This window comes from Gigantopelta aegis, chromosome 2 (genome assembly GCF_016097555.1).
Source record: "Gigantopelta aegis isolate Gae_Host chromosome 2, Gae_host_genome, whole genome shotgun sequence".
Classification (NCBI taxonomy): Eukaryota; Metazoa; Mollusca; class Gastropoda; order Neomphalida; family Peltospiridae; genus Gigantopelta; species Gigantopelta aegis.
The window spans coordinates 3,162,649-3,183,517 of NC_054700.1; the positions used below are offsets into that span (position 1 = coordinate 3,162,649).

At 35.4% G+C, this 20,869-nt stretch overlaps 1 protein-coding gene across 5 annotated transcripts in view; it reads left to right on the plus strand.

The window, feature by feature from the left end:
- The window catches only part of LOC121379874 (sodium/potassium/calcium exchanger 2-like), a 132,227-nt gene that overhangs the window by 35,660 nt on the left and 75,698 nt on the right, over positions 1-20,869 (plus strand). For all 5 annotated transcript variants that reach the window (XM_041508545.1, XM_041508537.1, XM_041508553.1 and 2 more), the window contains exon 2: positions 5,176-6,157. In XM_041508545.1, coding sequence (XP_041364479.1) covers positions 5,357-6,157 — 801 coding nt within the window. In that variant the 5' untranslated portion in view covers positions 5,176-5,356. The remainder of the gene's footprint in view (positions 1-5,175; positions 6,158-20,869) is intronic.

Below are 20,869 nucleotides of genomic sequence, written 5' to 3' on the forward strand. Positions count from 1 at the left end.
AAATATTATAGACAATATTACTCCTTCTTTGGCATACTTCGAAATTGGTATTTCTAAATAATGAATCAAAATTAGACCATCCATATTAAGGCTTTAGGATTTGTATAAGACGACAAAAGAACATTGTGCACTCTCGGCTGATTAAGAATACTGAATATTTATTATTATTCTTTGACAATATGATGTGTGTGTGTGTGTGCAAGGAAATCAGTATTTAATACTTTCTTACCTATTTCATTTTTATTTAATTCAATTATGGGCAATAATTGTGGGCTAGCTACTTTTCTAATACACAGTTTGCAGTAATTGAACCCAATTAGTGTACATTGATCATTATTGTCTGCGAATCGGACGCACTCCCCACGTTGTATGCATATTGATCTGTCCATAGGCTGGTTACCGTAATCCCTGCAGCCTAGGTGTGTACTCTGTCCAGCACAATGGCTGCTTACCTGTTGTTATGCAAGGTGTATTTATGCTGCTTTCGGCCAACTGTCACAGGACTAGAACATTCTCTTGTTAATTGACAACTGGTGTGCTGCGTAAAAACGTAAACTGTGATTGTCTTGAATATATGTAATGATATCAGTTATAATGTTCTATACCACTGATTATTTTTAATTAAGGTAAGTTTATTTCTGTTGTTTAAATTGTTTAGGTTTATACTTATTATCTGTGACCTTATAAGTAATGCCAGTGTTTCTACACACAATGAGCGCTTTCATGGGACAATATTAAAACATTTTCTATGAATTTTTACTTTGGTAAGCATTGTTTGGTTATGTGAATTGTATTTATGTCACTGACTGGTGAGTTGCAATTTGGTTCTTAAGTTTGTGAATTACATAATTTTAGAATGTAATGATTCACCATGAAACCGGGTGGCGGTTCACGTAAATGTGAAGTTGAGTAACCGACACACGAACCACGACAGTTCTCGTGAAAATTGGATGTAAGCACGGTTAAACCAGTTTCAACCTACCAACACAGAAATAAATTTTAAAAAACCTCAATAGGTAGTAATAAAAGTGTACTTTGATTTTAAATTATATTCTCTAGCTGTCTAACCCAGATTTCCCAACCTACATGTAGATGATACCAGTAGTTTAAACACTTGATGTTAGTGTGGGAGGGCATAAACTATCATGGATGGAAGAGGTGATAAAAGAACATACATGTACACTGGTTTATAAAACAGGGTTTTATGTGTTTTTTAAACACTATTATAAATGCTAAAATAATATGATTGTTAACAATACAGTTTTATTTTTTTATTTTTTTTTAAAGAATAGACTATAATTTAATTATTATTATTGTATTGCCTTCATCATTTTCTAGCTATACTGTAGCTTAGCAGTGCTTTTATTCCAATACTGTGTATGTAAATATTGGTACAATAATAGCGATATAACTTAAAAGTATATTAGTGTAACTTCAAAAGGCTTTAATAATAGAAATAATGGGAATGGTAGACTTAATAAATGTGTTGTGATTAGCCTCTATATATGTACCGGGTCTGTACTAATTATCAGAGCTGCCAACTGCTACACTTTGAGCGTAGTTTGCTACGCTTAGTCGACATTTGCTACACTCAAGCCAAAATTGCTGCGCTCGATTGAAAAAAAAATCCAGTATGATAAGCTAATGAAAACCAGTACGTAATAACTTTTGCAACAGATAAACATACCTAGATGATTACTGTATTTGGCCAACGTTTCTACTAATGAATTATGTTTTATTTGCAAAGTGTATACATATCATCTTTATCACAAATTATAGGTCTACAGAGTACAGTTGAAAAGCAGGCAATTTCTGGCAATTATACAAAAAATTTGACATACTCTTGGAATACAGTAACTAAAAACTGAATTCCTCATTTCTGTGGCTTTTTTTGTTTATTATTCCAACATATAAAAGGATAATTTGCGGATTAAAAACCATTGTAAGACAGTTATAGTACCGTAAGATGTATTCAATAACAGACATGTAGTTTTACTGTAGGCCGACCCCAATGTTGCATACTATAAAACCTTCAGAGAACTGTTCTTTAGTTATGTTACGCTTGAAATCCGTGAGTATAGAAAATTGTGCGTGAACGTATGCCAGTTATAAATAGAGTAATTTTAATTTTTGAAATAACAATATGAGCATTCAGATTTTGTATTGATCACACAACAGTTAATTTTGGGTTTATTGCATTTCAATGCTGTTTTAAAAAAACATTCTGGTCATTCATAATCCTGTTCAAATCACCTGACTTATTTGACAACATTCGCTACATTTCAGGTATGTCCATATCCCGTAACCGACGACAAGCATTATCTATGCTAAAAATAGCATGACCCAGTCTTTCGTGGTTACTATGACATAGTCTTCATTATTAACCAATGAGCCTTTGCATTGAAAAAAAAAGACTCATTTGTAACAGGATCTGTCTCGAAAGTTTATATAGCAGTTTCTTTCAACTTGAAATACAAGAGAACTACCGTAATGTGATGCTAGCAGAATGAATAATGCATCTTTGTGTTCAAAGTTATTTGGTGTTTTCTTTTGCTGTTATGGCATTCGGCCATGCTACGCTCAAATATCATTTGCTACACTCAGCTTGTCATGAATGCTACTCTCGCTTGGGGCTAGGGGTTGGAAGCTCTGAATTACTATGACCTGTTGATGCGTTCCCAGAGGTGCAATGCTTATTTCAGCGTATCAAATAACTGAACATGATGAAAATAGACTTAATTTTTTTTGTCATGATTGGGCAAAACCCCAGAATAGTCTGTGTTTAATTTTTAAAGTATGTTTCCTCGTAAAATTTTAATTGGTTAGTAATTCTGAATTTTGTGAGGTCTGCAATTTTACATCATACTAAGATCATTGCATAAATTAAATCATATTTGACAAAAAACATGAAATATTACTCTAGTTGATAAAATATTACTCTAGTTGATAAATTTAATAAATGTATAATGATATTTATTTCTGTGATAGCTGAATAACATAATGGTTGCATAACAGTTAAACACTTAGATGTGTATATTTGCAAGCTGGTTGAGTGTGAATGTGGTAGGGATTTATGCCAGGAGTTGGCACATTTTGTCAAAAGCTTTCTTTGAAGGAAATGATAAGCCTGCATAATCCACTGTGACATTACGTACCGGCTTAAAAATGGTAACAGGCCATGAAAATTAACAGATCTTGAATGTACTGAGCTGTAAATTGTTTTCTGCAACCATAGTATCATAAGTCATAACCATAAGTAAATACATTATTCAATATTACAGATTAAGATTGATGGCAGTCACTCTTCATACCCTTGTTTTGGCTTCATACACAATTACTATAACATATATCCAATGGTAATTTGTTGACAGGATATATTTCATGAATGGTACTTTCAACTTAATATTTTATCTAAAATTATGAAAAATAAAAATATACCAATTGTAAACAGCGCTGTCAGTTCAACAGGGGTCAAGGTAAGTATAAGACTGGTTTTTTATTTTAATTTGGTGAAGTACATTTTGTATTGTAATAATATAGCTAATTTTGAATTTGAATAATGTCACTTTGCATCTTCTTGCAATTCTTCTTGCAATAACAATGAACTAGGTACATGATATTTCCGGTATTAGAATACTGGAAAATTCCAATGCAAAATTGCTTTTGTACTAATACAGCTGACTGTGTTTGAAGAAAACTTTATAATTAAAAATATTGTACTACATGTATTTATAAAATATGAATTTTAAGTAAAATTACAGTAATTATATTAAGATATGTTACATTTATTGTGTACTAAACCAAAACAATGGTGCAAAAAGTTACTGTTGTTGACCTTACAGGTACTAATTTTCTGTGAAGGTCAGTTTTGTTGCCCAAATGTTTGTGATGTGTTGAAGAGATGAATGAATGATTGAATGAATGAATGATTGGCTGGATGAATGAATGAATGAATGAATGAATGAATGAATGTTTAATTACATTCCAGTGTCTCTCACCCCGTGTGATCAATTTTGGAACAGCCCGTGGTTGACTCAAAATGGAAATGACCCATTCGATAATGGTTGATTGAACATAATCTTGGCAAACGTTTGCATAACTGTCACAGTATTCTGGCTATATGTTATCCATCATTGTATTAGGTGACATTTGTGGGAAACACTTAACACCCCTTTCTGCTTCGATATAATTCAGAAGACCGCAATATGACTTGGACATACCATGTGTAACTTTCCAAATGGAATAGCATTAATTGCATGAATGCCATCATCAGGGGACATAATTCAACGGTATTATTCATTGTTGGCCTTGTGTGCACATTGTAAACTACCGGTATATATGCTTTTCTGCATGTTGAAAGAATCTAGAATTGATATTTAGGATGTATGTAAGATTTTGTTGTCTATTAATTCCAGTGGGATAATGACCATTGTACATACAAGTATGTCCACAGGATGAAAATAAAATGATTGTTGAGAGAACAGAAGTAGGCGTAATTGGTTTGACGCTAATATTTCCAGAGAATATCTAAAGCAAACATGCTGATGATGATACCTAAAGTGATAAACTAGACAGACTTGATGCCAGTTTGGAACTGGTCTAAAAACAAATGTATTTAAATGGTTGGACAATGGGATACAGTCTGCATGGTGGGTGCAATTGGGAGTTTGAAATTATTTCTTGATTTTAAAAAAATAAAAAATAATCATACACACATACAAATCAAGATTTCCAACTAGTACAAACATATTATTAACAAAATAATCAAATCTAGAGGTTAGTAGGAAAAGCTAATCAAGAATATATAGATTTTTTAATTCTATGAACAGACAACATTCGTAAATGCATCAGAACATATCAGTATATGCACTCTTTGTTTTAAAATGTCTGTCGCAATGCTGTTGTGAAGTCAGTTTGCAAAGGCTGTAACATTTGTATAAGATACAGAGATGTGATGTGGAACGTACTACTGGTCAGTAACATGGTTTCCTCCCTAACACTGGATGAGAGTTTTAGTCACCGTCATAGCTCTTTGCTGTTAGTGTTATCCATCACTTTATTTTCCATCAGTATATTTCTTGTGTAGTTTTATTTTGTTTTTTATCACTGCATAATTTTATGGTATTTAATTAGTAATTTTTTATTTTTTATATTATTATTATCTTTTTTTTGCAGAGTAATTTGCTAGTGCTGAGGAACTACAGAGTGAAGATGTAAAGATGGCCGCCTGTAGGAGACTCGAGGGATGTTTTCTGCAATGAAGAAACCTCCATTCATTAGTCATGTAGAACTGAGAACTGTTTTATCAAACACACCCGTATCAAGACCAAATTAGAAATACGAGGAAAACATTACCATGTCCTATTTGCGGCTTCACCGCCTGATAGGCAAACGCTGCTGCTGCCTGCGTATGATCGTCTTCATCAGTGTCTGTGTGTTCGGCTACCTGGTGTCGGTGTTCCTGGTGGCAGGCCAAATCACTGCTGACAGCGGCTTCTCGTCGTACACCAACACAGACCACAACTTCGTCCATCGGATGCTGCTGTCGAGTGATGGGAACGCCACGTTGTCACGCAGCAACTACCCGCAGGACATCTTATCCCTGGTGGAGCGGCAGAAAGGCGCTGTCGTGCTGCACATCTGCGGCATGATCTACATGTTTGTGGCCCTCGCCATCGTCTGTGATGAGTTCTTCGTGCCCTCCCTCGAGGTGATAACAGAGAAGCTGGACATCTCGGCGGACGTTGCTGGGGCGACGTTTATGGCCGCCGGCGGCAGCGCCCCAGAGCTGTTCACCAGCTTCATCGGCGTGTTCATCTCGCAGACGGACGTCGGCATCGGCACCATCGTCGGCTCGGCGGTCTTCAACATCCTCTTTGTGATCGGGATGTGCGCAGTGTTCAGCAAGGACCTGCTGAAACTGACGTGGTGGCCGCTATTCCGAGACGTGACGTTTTACAGCTTCGATCTCATCTTGCTGATTGTGTTCTTCGCCGACGAAATGATCCAGTGGTGGGAGTCGTTGATTCTCTTGTGCTGCTATTTTAGCTACGTGACATTCATGAAGTATAACCACCATATTGAGAGCGGTATTAAAAAATTCATGAAGAGGAATGCCAAGAACAAGGTGGCCAGCTCAGATGCTCTCATGAATCGGGTAGGTGTTGGTGTTTTTAATAGCTCCGATATATGTGCTGCAAAAGCCTGTGGAGCTGATGTTATTATTAGTGTGCAATTATAAATTGCATTATCCCTGGCAGTTAACTGTGGCAATCGGCAGTGCCATGGAGATTGCTGCAGTTTTTCAATTTTGTATGTGACTTTTCTTAGTGAATTATTTAGTTTTGTAACACTGACAAATCACTCAAGGTGACATATTAAAGGCATATTGTCACAGATCACTGACATATTAAATGGCCTAACCAAAGTATTACCTGAAAAATATGTACTTTATTCAACCATCTATGTAACCACCATACTCCACCTATTAATGATATTTTGTAAAACATAATTGAATTATGACAATGGTCCATAATTAAAAAAAACTAGTATTGTCGTGAGAGTTAACATGGATTTCACTCCATCATGGTTCTGTTAGGATGATGTGATAGCCAGATTTGGTTTCCAAAAATTAATATAATGTTTATTTATTATCTATTTTTAGAGAAATAAGGTTCTTAATTCCATGACTGTATGCCTTTAACTGCAAAACTGCCATGGAAAACTATATTTTCACTGCATATTTTTAGTCCCCAACTGGTCCAACAAAAGGGAACTATCGGTTTCATCTCCGTCCTGTCTGTCCATCCGTCTGTGCTACATATAGTTTTCTGTGTTTTTTTCCACAATTTTGTATATACATGTAGCTTTATTATGTTCTGTTACAGATCAAGTTTAACTTTCATGGGAATTTACCCATTTTTCATAGTTATGGCCCTTGAACTTAGGAGATGTGTACATTTGTTTTGTGGACTTGTTTTTTTGCAATGCCTGAAGATATGAGATGAAATTTTGTGTATACCGGTAGCTTTATCATGTATGGTTACAGATCAAGTTTTAACTTTCAGGGTAATTTTTATATTTTTGATAAAGTTATAGCCCTGAACTTTAGGAGATACGGAAATTTGTTGGGACATGCATGTATTGCTTTACCAGTACTCTCAGAATGCTTGTTTGCTGTGGCTATTAAATGATTGCCAGCAGGGTTGACTTTGTAAAAGCTTCTACAGTTGTCAAGGCTTTAGATCTTGCTTATTTATTTAATCTGTTCCGAGTACTTTAATTGAGGTCTTTGTAGTGCAGTAATGGTATTAAAGAGGAAGTAAACTCAAACAAGCTAGAGCCTTAAACATGAGCCTTATGTGTTGGAAAGATGCATACTCAGACCACTAACACATACTGATACTTTAAGAAATGAACAACGCGTAATTTTAGAGTAAATAAAAAAACATGATTATTCCTGCTAACTGAGGGCAGCCATTTTCTTTTGTTTTCATTGTGTCCGGTATTATAGCATAGGGCCTGTAAGGCACAGTGTAAACACAGTCATTTATGACAAGGCATTTCGCTTTCATCAAACTGACTTGTAAAACAAATATATTTCAGTTTGCATTAATAGAATTAAATAGGTTTATAGTATTTTTCTCTCTGAAAAAAAACCCCAAAGAAAAAATGCATACTATTAGGCCTATTGGTAAGCTACACTGGAGCCAAAACGACCACTCATGATACCCAAGTGATAATGTTCTTTTCTTTGGGACTACGTAATTGGTGAGTTGTGTGATTTTAGATAGGAAAGCCTACTTGATCAAGAGTTTTACAGAATGATTTACAGTAATAAAGCATGATGGCTGATAATGTCCATTACCATTTTAGGGTGTGGCAGGTATACCCCAATACCCTGTGATGTTAAAAAAATTAATACCGCCTGTATGTAATTTTGTGTCTAGACTGTGGTAATTAATTATGGCTTGTCTACCTATCAAATATGCACCTGCCATTCAGGAATTACAGGTGGAGGCCACTGAAAGTACCGGTATAGACCAATTAACTAAGAAAACACTGTTTATTATTTCAGTACGTAAGTTATTGCATGGACAAAACATGATAAAGTTATTTCAACACTTTGATAATGGTGGTTTATTTTGTATTGTAAAATAATATATACTTATTGCTGGCTTACTGGGATGGATATTATAACAGAACATGGTGCTAAGATCAGGTACATTTGTTTCTTCAGTTCTAAGACTAATTCCTGACGTGATGTGTTAAATATTACGTAACCACCGGCTTGCCAAAGAGCGTATTCACTGGGATGATACAATATATGGCTGTGCCCGTTATATATAATAGCTGTCACATTTAACCATTTTTATTAATTAAATATAATAAAAGCAATAATGTGTATTATATATTGTTGAATATGCATACCAGTCCAAAAGCTTTGCGTGAGCATTCCTTTAACAAATGCTGAAATATTTTATTTAGCATTTACTTTGTTACATTTTGTATGTACATGTACAAAATGTATGCATGATATAATTAAAATATAATTTGGCTTCCCATTTTCAAACACAATTTGTTTAAATGATAATAAATTTTCACTGTCAGGCTTGATCTAAAGTTTGTTTTGTTTAACGACAACACTAGAGCACATTGATTTATTAGTCCCTTACCGGTCCAACCGGAGGGGACTATAGGTTTCATCTCCGACTGTCCCACATATGTTTTCTGGATGTTTTTTGCAGAAAGCGTTGAGATATTGAGCTGATATTTTGTGTATAGTTGCATCATGTACTGTTACAGATCAAGTTTGACATTTCATGACGATTTACCCATTTTTGACCCAGTTATGGCCTGTGAACTTAGGAGATGTGAAAATTTGTTTCCAGAGGTGTTTTTTTCAGGAGACCCTTTACATATTGAGCTGAAATTTTGTGTATAGCTTTATCACGTACTGTTACAGATCAAGTTTAACTCATGGCACTTTACCCATTTTTAACAGTTATGGCCCTTGAACTTAGGAGATGTGAAAATTAGTTTTTAGGAATTTTGTAATGCCTGGAGATATCAAGATGAAATTTTGTATATAGCTTTTAATTATCATTTGTATATAGTTTTAAAGACTAAGCTGAAATTTCATGGTGATTTACTCACTTTTCAAAGTTATGGTCCTTGAATTTAGGAGATACGAAAAATTGTTGGGCCCGGTAGAGGACATGTATTGCTTTAGCAGTACTCTCAAGATGCTTTTTCATCATTGCTGCTATTGAATGTCAAACATTTGGTAATTCTGACATGTAGTCTTAGAGAGAAAATCGGCTACTTTTTTTCCATTAGTAGCAAGGTATTTTTTATATGCATAATCTGACAGATAGGATGTTGCATACCATGACTTTGATATACATGTACCAGTCATGGTGCACTGGCTGGAATGAGAAATACTGCAGTGTCTGGAACCAGCTATCATAGCGGGGCTCAAATTTAACGGTGGCCATGCGGCAAATTGTAGCAGTGCCCTAGTCATATCAGGGGTGCAGAAATAAAGGTTATTATACGACCGTGTGTGTGATACTGATTTTACAAAATGAGTGTCAGGATTTTTGTATTGCCTGAGCGAGAGCGAGGGTAATACATCAATCCTGACATTAGTTTCATATATCAGTACAACACACAAACATGCGAGTGTAATATTTTTTTAATTATCCCTAATATTACCGTATACGCAAATATTTTCGCGGCTAAAATAATTTGCGATCGGGCTTTCATTTTACATTTTCGCGAGGAATTATTTTCGCGATTGTGTCCCCCGATAATAAAATAAAAATTACCCAAATTTCATTTGCCAAACTCTTTTCAATGACGATTTCACGCTCATGCTGTCAGCGAGACGTCAATGTTGTATGTATGTCTGATAAGACATGTTATTGATGGAACACGCACATGCGATACAGAGAATTGAAAAACGCAAATATCAGAAGAAATAACTTTTAATTATTGGTGGTACCCAAAAACTTCCATTCAAGGTTACAAAGAAAACAAACAAAACTGAGGTTATGTAACAACAGACTTACGCGCAACTGTGTGTCACTTCGATCAAATCCATGTGACCAGACAGGTTTACAGAATCACCAGACCTTGCGGACCTCTGACTGCTTGATTCTGATATGGGTTGGGCGTGTAGAGATAAGACTATATATTATAAGGTAAATAATATTATACCAAATCGGAAATAAGTTCGCGCGTAATTAAATTTGCGGTGCTATCAACGTGTTCGCGATTTTTGCGGTATATTTTATTCGTGAACATATTTGCGTATACGGTATTATTGTTTTTTGTTTATGAATAACAAGGGCTGTCTCAAAATGTTTCAACCACAACTGGGAGATGATTAAATGACATCATATTTCACATGCATAGCTTCCCAACATTAGGTCATTATGCTTGTCATTATACTTGTTATTACACGTGTGTGTTTCATATAATTTTTATTAACTCTGTTAATAGTAGTCCGCCGGACCAAAACCAACTAAAATTTACTAGCCCGCCAGAATTTCTACTATAGGCCGCCAGCCTATTGAACAATATTACCTTTTAACAATATTATAATATACACTGTATCTACTTGAAATGGTATATTATTGACCTTGGGTAAGTGATCAACATCGAGTGGCAAACAAAATCAAGCACCATGCCTTGATTTACAAATCAATAAATATTCTGATGTTTTCACATTCCTTTCATATAGATTTACAAAATTCAAGTGACATCCCACAAGTATTTAACAAAACAATCTATTCAAAACACACCAGCAACATACTTTCAATGTAAACAAGCCATTTCTAGGAAGTATATTGACCGTTGACCGGCTCTGTTCGTTGTGCCCTGAAAATTAATCAGAATCTTACAGCCAAACTGGCCGTGCCTTATTTTCATGTTACTCCTGAAAGTTGTTTTATTACAAAAACATGAAACTGTTCACACTTATTTATTTTGAGAGGTTGCCTTGTTGCCCTGCCTTTTGTCTGTAATGCCCTAAAATAACCTCCATCGGTTGACACCAGATGGCCTTGCCCTCTTATTTGCCACATTCGAGACCTCTCATAATTTTACCTTAATGTTATATGGGCTATTTTCACAAAAAATGGCAAATAGCGCTAAAGACATTGCAGCTGCAACATTTTTCACAAAACAGTATATGGGCTATTTTTAACAAAAAGGGGCAAATAACGGTAAAGACATCGCAGATCCAATATTTTCCACAAAACAGCATGAAAATTATTTTTCACGGCATGGTAGATGTTAGCATTGCCGCATTGATTGCGATCGTGATTACCGTGTTTGTAATAATTAAAGGGAAAACAAATATAGTGAACAAGAAAAGCACAAGTCTATTTGTTGACAGTATTATTGAAATTGATACAATAAACAGCTGGACAAAAGATGACTTCGGCTTATACACAAGGCCGATGATTTTGTACTGGATATTTAGGGTCAAACTAAGAGGTCGGCTTATCCAAGGAGTCTGCTAATACACAGCAATATATGGTAATGTAAATAAACAGGTATGCACATAAAAAGCATCATCACTTGATGCTCTGGATATGATATCTAGCCATGTAGATGCATTAGAAAATCTTGTGGTTAAAATTATATACACTAAATGTCCACTCCATTATTGTGGACAAAAGCACACATTATTGGTTTGGAATCGCAAAATTCTCTAAAATACTAAACGTTTGCCTTTAAACTGCAAAATATAAGTAAACCACAAGCACAAAAATATTTTTGTGTACATTTAAAAAAACCCATACATCTCTAGTTTTGCTACTTGAAATTATGCACCACTAAACATATCTGCTTTAGATTTTACTATTAAAGTAATGAAAAACAACATTTTACAGGGTTTTATCACCTATATTTCTAGACTCCCAATAATTGGCACCATTCCCCACCATTCCTCAAAAGCTATGTCGTTTTTTATTCCCAATTTTGGAGTAAAAACTTCCCAATCAATGTAAATAATTTTCATTTATTATTATGATATAAAGGCATATTTTGAAAACAATACATAAGTCTAGATATTAATTTGAATAAATACAAGTCAGGGTTTCTGCCATACCCAAATTGTTTCGTTAGATTTTATTTTTTTTAAGTTAACTTTTTGACTAAATTAATTGCTCTTATCATTAATATATGATTTGTTTAACACTGATCCTAAACGTAACCTATTTTCTTTCTGGGGGAGGCCCCCCATACCCCTTGTTGACTGTGGTTGAATGTAATTCCATAGTGCCATAACCAAAAATTTATTTCTGACAGAAACACTGCAAGTATATGTATAGTATTAAGGCCGTCTCACACTAGCGCAGCACATCGGCAGCGCATCAGCAGTGAAGCGTCAATAATGCCCACATATACGCAGCGTGTCAAACAGAAATAAAAGAGACAAAAAAAGCTGAAAAGAGAAAAATAAAAATGATTTGATTTGAAAACATGGCTAATTTCAAGATAATTTCGAGTAAATTGGTTTTAATATATTTGTATAGAACATTACTTGATAAAAAACGCCAAAGGAAGTTTTGGGTACATGACATCGTTGACCAGTCATTGGCTGCCATGTCTGTGTCTTTGTAACTAACCGATTGGATATCGTATATGCATGGGTGTTTTTGAACCGCTATGATCAACGTTTCTTCATTAATATTTTGTTTTGGCATTGTTTTTCAGTAAAATAAGATATTCGTCAGTGGTGTGGGTTTTTTTTGTGGAAGACCTAAAATATTACAACATAATGGCATCATAAACTGGGGGTTTCTGTGCGCGTCAGAGTTGCAAGCAGCAAAAATGTTGACGTGCTGCTGACATGCTGCGCTAGTGTGGGTATGTATATGGTAATTCATTGAAAGTGATTTTTTGCTGCTGACGTGCTGTGCTAATGTGGGGATGGCCTTTAATCTTTTCAATTCTAACAAGACTTACTAAGATGTTTTTAAATGAAACTGAAAATTCCCAAAATTTTGTAAAACAACGCTAAAATTTCTAAAGTCAAAGCCCATGGGTGTCGAGTCAAATTTTACAAATAAAACCTTGTTTTATATTTTTAAAAATTCTTTACCGTTATTTGCCCCTTTTTGTGAAAATAGCTTGATGCACTGGATATATTTCGCCATTAAAAAAAATTGTGGTTAAAATTATAAACCCAATATGCAGGGTTTCTGCCTGAGGGTAAAAACGTGTACCAAATTTGTTTTGCAGATTTAATTATTTAAGTTAACCGTTTGACAAAATTAATTACTCTTATCATTTGGTATAATTTTCTTAACCTTAACCCTAACACTAAACTTAACCCATTTTCTTTCTTGCATTCAATTCTATAGTGCCATACCCAAAAATTATTTCTGGCAGAAACACTGATATGTCCACTCTGTTATTGTGTACAAAAGCACATGCTATCATTATGGAATCGCAAAACTCTCTAAAATAATAAGTGGTTGCCTTTAAACTGCTAAATGTAAGTAAACCACTCATAAATATGTTTCTTAAATTTCAGTTGAAAATATTAATATAAAACTACACTGCATACAGCTTTAAGTTGTACTTTTTATTTAGGGGATAACCCTACTGTGGTTTCCGATTTGCAGACGTATATCGGTGGTTTTACTGTCGCAAATTTAGTTACTGGTGACGTCATTAGGCTGCCCATTAACAGACGATGGGTGGTCGGACAGTTAGTGGCTCGAACATAGGTGTGTAATTTGACATATTTAATCTGCTCCAATGATTAAATAACGACTAATAAAGAATAATATGTTTATTTCTGACATAAAAACTTCTCATTATTTAATGACTTCTGTACGTAATATGAACGCTACAGAAATTATCTTTATGATGTCATTACAAAACAACCCTGTTCTTCGCTTAACTTATGACGTATTTCTGCCAGAATATTTGCGACCGGTATATCGGTGATTTTACCACCTGAAATGTTTTGCATAGATCCAATCAGATTCGTTTTTACAAATGTGTTGAATTAGAATTTTCATTTTATTGTCATTACCATTATACATGTATTATGTATTATCTATGAAAAGGACTAAAATTTTGATTAATATGAAAGTAATCTACCAGATGACACTGAGCTTATAGATCAACATGTCAAGTACAAATTAGTACATGAATACTAGGGTATCTTTATAGGCAAGTTATTTTTAATTCTTAAAACACTTTTTTCACAGTTATTGTCTGTCTTTACTGAAGTACATTTAAGATTGCACATATACCATACCATTTATCTTTACAGTTATAATTTTTTGTCTTTACCATTATTTATGTAGAAAAATGACAAAGACAGATTTGACCCTTTTTCACAGTCATCCAGTTTAGCATTACATCTTACATATGCCTGTAATAGTATCAACTATAGATATCTATATACATTTATAAAAAATATTTACCATTATTAATTTTCTTTGCCATTAATAAAGACATAACGGTAAAGATAATGTTTTAACTATTATGCCTTATAATTTAGGGTAAAAACAGAAGAACTGAAATATTTTCATGTACATTAAAATAAATTATAAACCTGTAGCTTTGCTACTTGAAATAATGCACCACTGATCATTCTGCTTTAGATTTTACTGTTAAAAACATGAAAAACAACATTTTTTTTTTTTTAAAGTTCTTTACCGTTATTTTTATCTTTTTTTTAATGAAAATAGCCCATTTATATTTTTGAACAGCTCTTTACACTGTGTTTTAACTAAAACTTTAAATTTTTATATTGATCATGATTGTCAATTCATTCATGTAATTAATTACCTTTGTTTCACTTCCAATAGCCGATGTATTTTTTGTGCTGGGGTGTCATTAAACATTCATTCATTCGTTCATTCATTCATTTGAAGCCACCTTGTTGCCATGCATGTAAACAGAACCATCTACCCATGCATGCAGTTCAAGCCATGTATACAAGCAACATTATGTGTTCTGGTTGTCATCACACAATGTTTCAAGCGAACAGTCTTTCTTTTATTAATTAATTGACTCTGAGGTATTTACAAAATTGCTTTAAAAGGATAAACAATTTATACAGCCTATAAGGCCAGCCCTGTCAATCCCTGCAATTAAGAAAATGTCCAGAGCAAAAAAAACATGCCTTGAAAAAGATTTCTAATACAGTTCACAGCAAAAAAAAATGCCGTGGATAATGAAAAACTCCACGGCAATCTCCACAACATTGCCGATCAGTCAATTGCAGGGGTTGCCTCTACATTAACTTTTCTGTCTGTATCTAGTATAGGAGTCAGATGACACTTTGTTCTATTATTTTAAGTGCCAAATAGCAATTTTAGGAGCCATATTTTTATACCTATAATTGTTACTCAGTGACTAACACATGAAAGTATTTTTAACTGTGTGTTGTGTATTACACCAGGAAGTAGATTCTAAGTCTCTACCATAACACTTTATGAAAGCAATCATGAGGCATTGGTTATACATAATAAACCTGATGAAACTACTAAAATGCATTAAATGTTATTATTAATGTGTTAAAATGTTATTATTGTGTGGTGGGCAAAGGAGCTTCACGCATGGGGGAAAATATATAAATTTTGGTTATCGCTTAGTTGGTCCTGCGTGACAGTATACAATATATTCCTATTTTCGTCTGGTTTGTGCTAACCATTCCAACCATGGGAAACACTTCTGGGTGATACCCACTGCTGATTGGGGCAGCCTCCAAAGAACCTTTCAAAACTAACCAATCACACAATGCGTCAAATTTTCCATAGCACTTGTTTGGCACCCTCTTTCGTCATTGGTTAATTCCTCACTTGCTTTTTGAACGCACAAACCATGTTGCAGTATGGTGCACACTTGTCCTAGTTGCGTGCAATTCCAATCACTTTTTGAATTGGCTAGCTCACTGTTATACGTATCTTTCTGCTGAGAAATGTTTTATACCCACCCACCACATATGTTTACTTAAGTAGTTAGTATACTAGTTTAGTTTAGTTGTGGAGTACCATAGTAGTGTATCGAGGTATTATATAATAGGCATCCTCGTCACTTCTACATGTCAAGAAGTAACATGTATTAAAAGTAAAATTTTATGGTATACTTGTCACCCAAAACCAAACTTGTTTGTTGATTATTATAATTTATATATATATATACCACCAGGAAATATTAATGTGAAAAATGTTTCAAGTCAGTGTTAAGCAGAAATACAAATTTGAAATTCATTCATTCATTTATTTTATTAACTTATTTTCGTGCTTACCGTATATCTGATTAAGGTTCAAGCACACCATCCTGAGCACATACTTCAGCTATTCTGAACTGTCTGTCCAGAACATTGGATTAGTTGTTAGTGAAAGAGAAGTTGGTGTAGTTGTCTTACTCCTACCCATTGATTGTTAAATTCGCTCTAGGTAGGAGCCGGTACCGGGAGCCAAACCCAGTATCTTCCAGTCTTATGACTGGCCTCAGTGGCGTCGTGGTTAGGCCATCGGTCTACAGGCTGGTAGGTAATGGGTTCGGATCCCAGTCGAGGCATGGGATTTTTAATCCAGATACCGACTCCAAACCCTGTGAGTGAGTGCTCTGCAAGGCTCAATGGGTAGGTGTAAACCACTTGCATCGATCAGTGATCCATAACTGGTTCAACAAAGACCATGGTTTGTGCTATCCTGCCTGTGGGAAGGTCAAATAAAAGATCCCTTGCTGCTAATCGGAAAGAGTAGCCCATGTAGTGGTGACAGCGGGTTTCCTCTCAAAATCTGTGTGGTCCTTAACCATATGTCTGATGCCGTATAACCGTAAATAAAATGTGTTGAGTGCGTCATTAAATAAAACATTTCTTTTTTTTTCTTTTCCAGCCTTATGTTTCATGGCTTATCCATGACACCACTGAACCCAGTTAAATCTGAAAATGATTTTTTTTCCTTTATCAATTCCACATAAATTCGTGTACACAAATTATTAATATTATTTCATGTTTTCAGTTTTTTAATTAATTAATATATGTTAATGATACATTTTATTTGTTACAAATCAGTTTTAAAAAATAGTACTATTGATAAAAAGGGTAGGGTTGCTGTACCTCGTAGTCATAACATCGTTTCGATCACTTTGTTTGCAAATAATACATTCAGGAATCTTCCGATGCATTCTGCATTTTCTAATAACTAACTGGTTTTGTACTTTATGCTGTCAGAGTGTTTGCATGCTGCATAAAAAAGGTTGACCGAGATTCCAGTCTATGTTAAAGATGTGGTTGTCTTATTTATATCTTGTTCAAGTTGTTGGCACAATCATAATGTTTTGTTAACAACTATTACTTTCCTTTTAAATAAAGTGTTTCAGAATGTGCATAACGAAAAAAATTGTAACTATTTAGTTATCTTTTGCTCTGATAATATTTACTTGTTAAAGTACATGTACTTACTGAATTGCCTTGAAAACAAGATATGTTCTCTGTTCCATGCTCTATAGTATCTAGTTACTGATGGTTGTTTTCTGGGATCTTAAAAAAAAAAGAAGGTGGTTCTAATGTTTGTAGGAACCAAAACTAATCTTTGTCATGCAGCGATGCCATTATGAATTGATATATCAGGTGAAAAGGAAGTTATAGTAAGCAATTATTGTCTTCTAGGAATGTCATGTGACTTGAACAGCTTGATACTGAAGTATAAGATTGCCACCATTTCACTGGTTTATCTTAAATATTAAAATATACTTTTAAAAAAAAATAGGGGAACCTGAAATATTAATGTTAATATCAACTATTAGACTGAACATACGTTTTGACCACAGACGTCCTAGTAAAGAACGTTCATGCAGGTATGTTTATCAACACACCGAAACACATTACATAGTTTGCACGTGCATCACACAGTTGTCCCGTACACGTGCGTGGGATATCATTCACGATTTTTACAATTTCCAGGAAGGTCGATTAATCACTGTGGAACATTATTTCTGTCAATCTTTTTCATTCTGTTGATCATACAGTTGTTATTGTTTTGTTTTTGTTTTTAGTCATTTTTATTGTTTGAATTTGCGATTTACTGATAAAATAATGTCAACTTTCAAATTTCATTTCTGACCCCAGTCGTCCTTCAAGATCTTTGGTGGTCATAAAACCTATTGTAATACTGAACTACTGGTTGTAATGTTTGCCCAATTAATTCACTATTATCATATAACCATTCCCCACAGCTAATATACCTTACAATTTTGGCAATTGTAAATTCTTATTAGTTCCCCTACTTTTTTTGAGAGTATATATAAAATATTAATTTGAGGGTGCGTAATAAAAACAAAAAGACCTAATGCGTCCCTACTAGGTGGTTATGGGTTTGAAAGCTTTGAAAATGGACACTGCATTTCATGTGCTACCTTTAACAGATTTTAAACAGAAGTTCTCTTATGATTTAAAAATTTAAGAAAATATATCCACTAATTTCCTAGATTTTAGGATACATAATTTTACCCTCCATATCTGGCAGGAAGCCATGCAAATGTTAATCAACAATGGACAGTTCACTTTCAAAGACATATGACAAAGTTATCAACATGCAGAAATTATGTAAAAAACAACAACAACATTCGATCGGAAACCATGTATTCTTTGTAATTCTATACCTGGTGATCATATATCAAATAGGCGGCCAAGATATTCGCCTACAGCTTTCTACTAATGAAATCCAGTCATGACTTGGTCTATATATAGCATGTGCCATTTATTGTCATCACACTTTTTACATAATTAAAATAATATCAGTGGTGTGCTTTCTGCTGTGTGTTTTGTTTTCCTTATTAATAATATGTTATATGTTATGAACACATTTCTCCTTCTCTACAAAGGTGATTTTGCTATGTAACTTTGTCCTGTGGGAAGTTTTATATTTGAGCTATCAGCAATCAATGTTGACTGTCAGTGCCTCTAAGAAATAATTTGCTATTTTGAGATATTTCTTCAAGAAAAGAGTTCTATCCATTACCCACTTTGGGATATTGAATTTCAGTTTGTGTGATGTTACTGAATTATTCATAACCCTAATCCTAATATTCACAACATGAAATAAAATAATTTTTAAAATAAACATTTGTTATGGGGTAACGGGAAGGACTTTACGCAACACACCACCATTTGTCGTGTCGTTACTTGTTGTAGCAGCTTAATATAGTCCGGTTTAGAAAAAAACCCTACAAAATTCTGATATACCTTTTGAAATCTTCCTTTGATGATCACAAGTAGACCAACCGCTGTCATAATTAAATAACCCATTGGTTTGAAGAAGAAGAAGTTTGTTTTGTTTAACAGCACCACTAGAGTACATTGATTTATTAATCATCAGCTATTGGATGTCAAACATATGGTCAGTTTTGACAGTCATAGAGGGGAAACCCACTACATTTTTTCATTAGTAGCAAGGGATCTTTTATATGCACCATCCCACAGACAGGATAGTACATACCATGGCCTTTGATATACCAGTCGTGGTGCACTGGCTGGAACAAGAAATAGCCCAATGGGCCCACCGACTGGGATCGATCCCAAACCGACTGTGCATCAAGCAAGTGCTTTACCACTCGGCTACATGCCGCCGCACCCCACCCCCCCCCCCCCTGGTTTGAAGTTACTTTTTATATGTAGTACCAACTGATAACAACTGTGCAAGTGGTGTCACTTGTATAACAGCAACACGAGGCAGTGCTGTGGCCTGAGGGTGGCTAACTGATAACAACTGTGCAAGTGGTGTCACTTGTATAACAGCAACACGAGGCGGTGCTGTGGCCTGAGGGTGGCTAACTGATAACAACTGTGCAAGTGGTGCCACTTGTATAACAGCAACACGAGGCGGTGCTGTGGCCTGAGGGTGGCCAACTGATAACAACTGTGCAAGTGGTGCCACTTGTATAACAGCAACACGAGGCGGTGTTCTGGCCTGAGGGTGGCCAACTGATAACAACTGTGCAAGTGGTGCCACTTGTATAACAGCAACACGAGGCGGTGTTCTGGCCTGAGGGTGGCCAACTGATAACAACTGTGCAAGTGGTGCCACTTGTATAACAGCAACACGAGGCGGTGTTCTGGCCTGAGGCTGGCCAACTGATAACAACTGTGCAAGTGGTGCCACTTGTATAACAGCAACACGAGGCGGTGTTCTGGCCTGAGGCTGGCCAACTGATAACAACTGTGCAAGTGGTGCCACTTGTATAACAGCAACACGAGGCGGTGTTCTGGCCTGAGGCTGGCTAACTGATAACAACTGTGCAAGTGGTGCCACTTGTATAACAGCAACACGAGGCGGTGTTCTGGCCTGAGGCTGGCCAACTGATAACAACTGTGCAAGTGGTGCCACTTGTATAACAGCAACATGAGGCGGTGTTCTGGCCTGAGGCTGGCTAACTGATAACAACTGTGCAAGTGGTGCCACTTGTATAACAGCAACATGAGGCGGTGTTCTGGCCTGAGGCTGGCCAACTGATAACAACTGTGCAAGTGGTGCCACTTGTATAACAGCAACACGAGGCGGTGTTCTGGCCTGAGGCTGGCCAACTGATAACAACTGTGCAAGTGGTGCCACTTGTATAACAGCAACACGAGGCGGTGTTCTGGCCTGAGGGTGGCCAACTGATAACAACTGTGCAAGTGGTGCCACTTGTATAACAGCAACACGAGGCGGTGTTCTGGCATGAGGCTGGCTAACTGAAAAATGTTGTGGTCAACCTATGTTGATTACACTACCTGTTACTTGAGAGCACTCCCTAAAATTACTTGTCACATGACCCTCTCAATAGTGTTGTATTTTTCACAGAATATATTCTGACATAGAAATTACAAGTATTGAAC